Genomic DNA, 9,163 nt, shown 5'->3' on the forward strand with positions numbered 1-9,163 from the left:
ATTATTTGCCCCATCACGCTGTTATTCGCGAACAAAGCGAAAGCACAAAGCTAAGAGTCGTTTTTAACGCATCATGCAAGACAACATCTGGCAAATCCTTGAATTGTATACAACTGGTCGGGCCTGTAGTACAGGACGATCTATTTTCCATTTTAGTGAGATTCAGGCAAAACACGTACGTTGTAACAGCAGACGTGGAGAAAATGTATAGACAGATTGAAGTGAACGAATCTCAGCGTCACTTGCAACTAATTCTCTGGAGGGACGAGGAAACGCAACCGCTAAAAACACTACAACTGAACACAGTCACTTATGGCACTGCGTCGGCTCCATTCTTGAGCACGAGATGCTTAACGCAGTTAGCAGAAGAATGTTCAGATGAGGCAGTGGCAGAAGTGATCAAACATGATTTCTATGTAGACGACCTTAACACAGGTTCAAACTCTAAATCTGATTTAAAGCATATTGTAAAGGACGTCATTCAAAAACTGAACGAAGGTTGTTTTCCCCTGCGAAAATTTCGCACTAATTCTCCAGACATCCTTGACGGTATATCTACAATAGATAATACCCAAGATTTCAGCAAGCAATCCACAGTTTTAGGGCTTAAATGGTCACCTACCGATGACATACTGTGCTTTTCCGCCGAATCAGTGGCCATTTCTAAGATTACAAAACGTAATATATTATCCACGTCCTGCAAAATATTTGACCCTTTGGGTCTGCTATCTGCTTGCACTATCATCCCCAAAATGCTGCTTCAAAAATTATGGCTGGAGAAAACAAGCTGGGACGAGCCTGTTCCTGACAGCGTGTCTAGGGCTTGGAAGGACTTCCAAGCTAACATACAAGACATCGCCAATATTATAGTACCAAGACACGTACTTTGCTCTGAAACAGTAACCGTAGAAGCACACACTTTCACAGACGCATCACAGGATGCCTACGCTGCATGTTTATTCCTTAAGTCCATTGATGCTCATGGTAAAATCACTACCAACCTTCTGTGTGCCAAAGCCAGGGTCGCTCCATTAAAGCCAGAAATGACAATACCGCGCTTAGAATTACTAGGCGCTCAACTTGGCGCTCGATTGCATGACAAGGTCATAAAAGCATTGCGTATCCGAGTTCATCGATCAATTTTCTGGTCGGACTCGACGATCGTGTTAGGCTGGATCAAGACGCAGCCAAAAACTTTAAAGACTTTTGTCTGTAATCGCATCCAAGAAATACGTGACCTGACTGGCCAACATGAATGGAGACATGTACCTACGGAATTTAATCCTGCAGACCTTGGAACACGGGGTTTGAGACCTGAATTATTAGAAAATAGTGATTTGTGGTGGAACGGACCTTCATTCTTGCGGAAACCAGAAAAGGACTGGCCACCTAACAATCCGTGTGAAGTAACATTACCTGAAACAAAGGTGAATTTAAACATTCATAATAAGCAAAGTGTCATTCCATTTGAGAAATTTTCACAGTTTTCGATGTTACAAAGAGTTTTTGCTTATGTCTTGCGATTTATGCACAACTGCAGAAATGCTCAAGCGCAACATAGAGGTGAACTCACAAAAGTTGAGTTACACAAATCATTAACGGCCTTATGTAAAATGGCTCAAAGAGATTCATTTGCAAAAGATATCCATTCTTTACAAACCAACAAACAAGTACATTGCAAATCTAACATTTTATGTCTCAATCCCTTTTTGGATGGTGACGGGCTGCTTCGGGTGGGGGGACGTATACAAAGTGCATCGCATTGTCCTTACGACAAAACACACCCGATGCTCATCGATTCGAAGCACCCCTTTACCAAATTGCTTTTTGCAAGGGAACATCTTCGCTTGATCCATTGTGGGCCGCAGCAATTATTAAATTCTATCCGCGAACAATTCTGGCCAACAGGTGGCAGGGTGCTGGCCAAAAGCACTGTCAATCAGTGCGTAACTTGTCACAGATTCAAAGCAAAAGTATTTCAACCAATAATGGGTAACTTACCTCATCCTCGAGTATCTCCTGCTCCTCCATTTGAGACTTGCGGCACAGACTTTGCAGGTCCATTTATGATCTCCAATCGTAAAGGCCGCGGCGCAAGGACAACCAAGTGTTATCTTTGCATCTTCGTTTGCTTTGCCACCAGGGCGGTGCATTTGGAGGTCGTAAGTGACCTGACTACTAACGCGTTTATTTTGTGTCTTCGCAGATTTGTATCTCGTCGGGGAAAACCTCGATCGATTTATTGCGATAATGGTAAAAATTTCGTTGGCGCAATGGGTGAATTGAACAGAATGCTTCAAACGTCTAACCGGTCCGTAAGCGAGTTTGCGCGAGAGGAAGGTATTGAATTTAAATTCTGTCCCGTTTATTCACCCAACTTTGGCGGAATCTGGGAGGCGGGGGTTAAATCGGCAAAATTCCATTTAAAACGAATCGCAAGCAATACTAGTCTAACTTTTGAAGAGTTGTCAACACTGTTCGCTCAAATAGAGTCAATCATGAATTCGCGTCCATTGACACCGTTGTCAATGGATCCGTCAGATTTAGCACCATTAACTCCGGGCCACTTCCTGATCGGGCGTTCTTTGACCTCACTACCATCACCCGTTACTGAGAAGATCAGCGTGAACCGCTACCAACTTCTGGAAAGACTCAGGCTACACTTCTGGAACCGTTGGAGCGCCGAGTATCTGGCGGAATTACAGAAGAGGGTCAAATGGCGTAAACGAGGCGAAGGCATCAAACTAGGAGAACTGGTCATCGTCAAAGAAGAAAACTTACCTCCGATGAAGTGGCTGATGGGACGAGTTACCAAACTGTATCCAGGGTCTGATGGCGTATGCAGAGTCGTCGACCTCATGACGAAGAAGGGCGTTATAAGGAGGGCACTATCAAAATTGTGTCCTCTTTTGCCCAGAAAATCCCATGAGCCTCTTGAAAGTCAGGCTTTCAAGGGGGGGGAGAAATGTTAACAACGCAAGTTAACACACCTCTAAGACACCAGAGGGGCCGGAGCGAGGCGCGGGACGTCACCGCGCTGCCTGCCACTCATACATTACGACAGACGACGTACGGAGAGGACGCGTCATTTTAATTGCTCATTTTCTTTGTTATCCAACCTACTTAGTTTTTTTCATTAAAAGTATACTGTTCCTGTAAACTGGTGCCTCATTCCGTCTTCATCATCATCATCGCATCCTGTTGTAAACAGTTACACATTACATAATTCTTGTTAGTGCTACAGAAATGGATATAGGTAACAAAACTTTCATGTTACCGAACTAACTCTACACTTGACACCTACAAGTGTAGTACGCGCATGCGCTGCACAGTGCGCACGCGTCGTTCTAAGAGCTGCAGCCAGCAATCTGCAGCACCAGCTTTCTCCTGGACTTTACGCTGCATCGGGAAAGTTACTGATACCCTCCTGCGATTGTCACGATATTTTCTGTCAAGATTGATTTGTTGACCTAGCCCTGAAGCCCAGCGCTCCCACATTTGCCCGGCCAAGTAGTATGCCATATGTGGCAAATCTGCAATAAGTGACACCAAAAAAGTGCGCTAATTATTATCCGTTTGTAGGTGTCTACTTACTTAGATTTTTTTCCATCAATTGTGCACCGCATAGTACAAGTGCACAAAACACAATAGTTCGGAGTTGTCGCAGCGCGGGCGCATAAGAAGTGCAGTAGCTGCGCGGGCGCAAGAAAGCCAAGCGCTCGCTTCCGCGACATACAGTGTGTTGTTCTTTTCAATTCAATCACTATTCAGTACCTACTACAAACTTGAACATTAGAAAACAAACTGGCCTTTCAAAGAATTACTTAAGTATGCCGAACCGTCATCCAGCGCTTACCTATATCGCCCTCAGCGCTCCCCATTTGTCCGACCAAGTAGTTCATGCCATATGCGGTATGCGGTAAACCTACATACAAATCACATAAAAAAACAAATGTTTATTTAAAAAAATCTGATGACGACATCAGAAGAATTCTGCGCATAATGTCACTGGTTGGCATCGAAAAATCGACCTTCTCTGTTCTATGATAGTGATTATATTCCATGTAAAACTGAATAATGCCAGTTGTTTTGCACTTGTGCTTTTTTGTCTATGTTATGTGTTTTTATACGTTGATCCTTGTTGCTCAATATATACGTAATTATAATGTTCGTTCAAAAAACTGCAGCGAATAAAGTTCTCCCAACATCACCCTGTACGGTCTGAAAGCGCGATTCTCGTGTGTGCGTCGTCTATTCGCTGCGCAAACGCACACCCACAAGCGCACTTTCACTCGGCCGGCGTAGGCGCAGTGCAGCGTGGTGCATTCGACAATAGACGATAGATACCGCTGATTTCAGTCACGACTCTACGGTTTATTGAATCCGTTTCAGGGGGTATTCTCAACGGTTGTTAAATTGTTTTAATTGTTTTTTTGGTTTTGTTTTTCCTCCGGTTGATTGAGGGAAGGCCTGTACCCAGCAGTGGGACGTATATAGGTTGTTTATGTTTATGTATGTTTGTTTTTGTTTGGCGTGACTTATTACATTTGCCAAAAATGGCATTAACTACTTAGCCGGAATTTTGTTGTAGTTTTAACGCGGAACACTCAGAATTAAAAATGTAAAGCTGCTATAATTTCGAGCATTTATGACCTCAGTCAGATATTGATGAACTGGCATTTTTTTTAAATATTTAAATAATGATTTATTTTTATGTTTTTGTTTTTGCATACTTACGTCGAAAGACGTCATCAGAAGTTTTTGAATTATCAAAAAAAAGATGACTTTATCTGTTCTGTTACAAACATACATACTCTCACGCTGACTATAGAATTCAGAGACTATAGAATTCCATTTACTTTGATCTGTTTATTAGTGATTATTATAATTTATTTTCCATATAAAACCGTAAATTGCGACAGGGCGATGCGGAAGAATTTTGGTCTGTTTTCAGCTTTAAATGGCGCTTGAATCAATGGGTTTTGATAAAAATTATCCAAGGGTTGGGAGCAAATCCTCACTCAACCACCGCGAATCAGCCTGACCATCAGCCAAGCTTCGTGATCCTATCTTATAAACATGCAGTTAAATATGAAATTCAATATAAAAACTCCTATAAAAATATCGGCGTGATAAACTTTAACCCTGTAAATGTCAGTATCATGTTGATATATTCATAGGTTTGACTCAGCATAGTTTTAGGTATACGTAAGATATAACCTCATACCTTCCTTCATATAATATGAATAAATCATTTATTTGAACATCTAATTGATTATCAAACTTGTAAAAATTAATAGTCAATAAATTCTAATGTTTGGAAACAGAAGGGCTTCGTTGTGCTTAAAATTAATGAGATTTCAATCAAATAACAACAAACTAAGTAAGCCTATGGCGTTTCTCTGTCAATTATGAAAACGTGGAACGAACAGGGAGGTCAAAATGGCCACATCGAAGCAATTCATCTAAGAAAGCAATATTACAATTTGACATTTGCGCATATAAAAGTAAGTGCGCAATGCAAACAAATGTCAAATAACAATATTGCTTTCTTAGATGAATTTCTTCGATGTGGCCATTTTAACCCCCAGTAACTATAGTAGACGATGAACACATTTGAAATTAGTAAGTAAGTACCAATTCAGAGGGGATACACTTAGAGCAATCTCTACCACGCTGCTCCTGTAGGTGGAAAATGGGTGTGTTGGAGCACTCTAACATAAGACCACGACTATAATTCCCATTTGGACTAGCCAGAGGTACATCCATCGCAAGATGAACTAAGTACCAACACTTCACCGAACTTTCTCTGTTAGTTGTTGTCAGAGGATTGTGTTGATGATGTAGAAGTATAAAGAAAACCATTCAGTTGTTCTTGACAAACTTTCTATTTTGTAAGTAAGTATTGATGATAACCCTCTATGTTTTTCCTCGTCTCCTGTCTTTTGAATCATCAATCTTCGTCAGGTGATTCAACTTGCAAAGGACAGACTTGACAATGTCTCCTCCGGGAATCGAACCACGGGCCTCCAGATCAAGAGCCGATATAAGATTATCCTAGACAAGAGTGCATTGTGCACTAGCCCTGTCGCTTGCGCATTAGCTAGCGCGGTGTGCGGCGCTCGCGCAGGCCCGCAGTGCGCATGTGCGCGTTCGCTCGATTATATCATTGTGCGCTGACGATATATTAGCTCTTTTAACGTTTCCTCGCGTCAATAGTAAGAAAACGATACACTTTTGTTTTTCAATTTATGATGCGTGGTATGTTGGCAAAATTATGAGAAAAGAGTGGTATTGGTACTTGGTAATTCTTAAGGGTTTATTAGCTGCACACTGGAGGTGCAGCTCACAATAAGCTGTCAGTGGGAAAAATTATGTCAGTTCAAATTATCTACTAATTATAATATAACCACCGTTTTTTAAACGTACCTTATTTTAATTTTTCCGCATATGACAGTAAGTACAACTACTACGGCCAGACAAAATTTGGTTGGACACACTTTTAGCACAGAATTTGTATAGTAAGTACTACACTGAAACTCCTCTTTTCGAATGGGATTGAGCTATTGCTCAATAGATACAATTACACCTACCTCTTTAGATACAATTCCATAGATGCCATTTAGTTTTATGTAAATTTGGGTCCGGCTTTTATTTATTAGATGTGTTTTTTGTTTCTAAATTTAAAACTTTTTTCTTTTTTTCTAATATCAAATTCTAAAGCCGATTTTCGCTAGAGTTTTCCCAGTGCTAGCTCTACAATAGTCGCCCCCCTCCCCGCGGCGCGCAAAGACGTTCGTTGCCCCCGCGCAGGTCATCGACTCTTTCACTGCTGCGCACGCGACCTGCCACTTTCGCGCGATAGCTGCGCCGCGGGGCGCCACCTATATTACGCTTGTTTCGTTTTATTTATGTCATGTGGTAGTTTTTTCTGTGTATTTTCCGGGTGAGAGCCCTCATCGCTCCCCACCTGTTTGGACAAGTAACCAATTATAATTAATACCATCTTCATGTTATTAAAAATATTTATTTTTAGATTAGGTCTTTAATTCATATCCTCTCCAACATGCTAAACATCACGCATATCGCATGACTAAATAGGTAATACCCTATTCCAACTAGTCAAATCAGTTACTTTTTACTAAACTTCAAAACACGAAATTACTATGGAATTTGTAAGAAATAGTACACTGTGACGTCATAGAAATATCGGACTTATTATTAGGTACGTTTTTTTGATTAAAATTCATAAATAAGTTAAATGGAAAAAAGAAAAGGTTTTTCGTTGGTTTTAGATCTGTCTTTATTTAGTAGTCATACATACATACATAACTCACGCCTATTTCCCACCTTTTTTTTTTTGACGTGACTTATTGTAGATTTGCCGCAGATGGCATTAACTACTTGGCCGGACTAATGGGGAGCGCTGAAGGCTCTCACCCGGTACAACGTTTAAGACAACAGGCCTGAGGGTGCCCAGTTGGGCGCGAACCTCGGCTCAGGGCGTCGTCTGAGAGGAAAAATATTTGAAAGAATTAATCAACCCTAGTGGGTCGATAGCGATAAGCGCTGAATGAGGGAAATCGTCGACCACGCCGGCGGGGTCGGTATCGGGGTCTTAAAGTGTTTGGTGTCGCGAGCTGATTGGCTGTCTCTATGGCTAGAGTAATCGGGTCGTCGGGATCGTATATTACGTCCTTCGGCCTATTTCCCACCGGGCAAGCAGAGACTATAGAATTCCATTTGCTTCGATCCTGACACACTTCTCTTGCTTCCTCCACTTTCATCAAACATTTATTTAGTAAACAGAATTTCATAATTTATCTTGAACCTAGTAAACAATCCCATTCTCCCTTTTTCTAACTAACTGCATTATGTTGAAAGCAGATTAAAATTATAATTATTATTATTATCTACATCCATCGCAAGATGAACTAAGTACCCACACTTCACCGAGCTTTCTGTTAGACCAACGTATAAAACAAATATTTACTTACATAATATTATTATTATTAGCCTGTATGATCCCACTGCTGGGCAAAGGCCTCCCCCGTGTCTTTACATAATATAAAAAATAAAAATATTTGCCATACTTGTTTCTAGTAAAAGCGTTGAGTATTTTGTAAATCGTCTAAAAATAATGAAGTTTTAATCGAAAATACAAACACATAGTATGACGGAACCCGCAACCCGCGCTACACAAGCCTCCCCCACCCGACATTGTATATTTGAAATGAGAGAGCGAAATACTCTTCCGTATATAAGAAAAGGACGGCAACATCGCTTCGTAGCAAAAATGTGCGTAATTCAATTAATGAAAGTATATGCGATAAGAAACTATAATTTTTATTATTACATGCGCCCGGGCAGATGAAAAAAAAATACAGTCAATCCGTAGATGTGCGTCTTATAGATCGGTTATTAGATAAAACTATGTACAATAATAATAATAAATAAATATCTTCTTATCGTGTGGGTTGTGAGGTGGAATACCAACCTCATCAACCCTGGTGTCAGGGTTATTACTAAGCCGCCAAAGGCCCCTGACATGGCTCATTTAACGACTACTTATCTAAATCAGTAAGTAGTAACCGGGACCAACGGCTTAACGTGCCTTCCGAAGCACGGATCATCTTACTTTCGGACAATCAGGTGATCAGTCTGTAATGTCCTAACCAAACCAGGGATCACAAAGTATTTTTTGTGATATGTCCCCACCGGGATTCGAACCCGGGATAAATAAATATAATAACATAACATAATAATAAGCTCACCACTGTGTCCCAAAGTACCCACACCTCACCGAGCTTTCTGTTAGACCAACGTGATATGCGGTGAGTCGTATCGCCGTCTATAATGGTCGAGCCAACTGTCTTAGTGAAAACTGCACTTAAGATAAATTAATATCTCGTTGGTGCAAATCCGGTGCCGATGTTCGAACCGGCGTTCCACGTTTGAGAAGCAATCCGATGTACCACAGGATCACAGTAACTTCGAAATTGGCATAATAATGTACGCAATCCGTATGGGGATGAGCAGGGACAGATGCCTTAATTAAGGATCTCTTAATTGTCCAAATGTGTGTTTGTGTTGTCTTTGTTGTTTTTCTCCAAATTGGACATGTCCTTAGAAAAGGTTTAATACGATCTACTCTGAACCGGCG

At 41.0% G+C, this 9,163-nt stretch overlaps 1 protein-coding gene across 1 annotated transcript; it reads left to right on the forward strand.

The window, feature by feature from the left end:
* The first annotated feature begins 203 nt into the window (after window positions 1-203).
* Window positions 204-2,170, forward strand: LOC126382259 (uncharacterized). Its single transcript, XM_050032071.1, has 2 exons — window positions 204-1,427; window positions 2,144-2,170. Exons 1-2 carry the CDS (start codon window positions 204-206, stop codon window positions 2,168-2,170), a joined length of 1,251 nt encoding a protein of 416 aa, XP_049888028.1.
* The last annotated feature ends 6,993 nt before the right edge of the window (window positions 2,171-9,163 follow it).

Source organism: Pectinophora gossypiella, chromosome 3 (assembly GCF_024362695.1).
Source record: "Pectinophora gossypiella chromosome 3, ilPecGoss1.1, whole genome shotgun sequence".
NCBI lineage: Eukaryota > Metazoa > Arthropoda > Insecta > Lepidoptera > Gelechiidae > Pectinophora > Pectinophora gossypiella.

Bases quoted from the DNA above. Each gene is read 5' to 3' on its own strand.
- LOC126382259 (XM_050032071.1), top strand. From the start codon at position 204: ATGTATAGACAGATTGAAGTGAACGAATCTCAGCGTCACTTGCAACTA. The intron at 1,428-2,143 runs GTGAATTTAAAC...CTTTGCCACCAG, and splicing joins TAACATTACCTGAAACAAAG to GGCGGTGCATTTGGAGGTCG.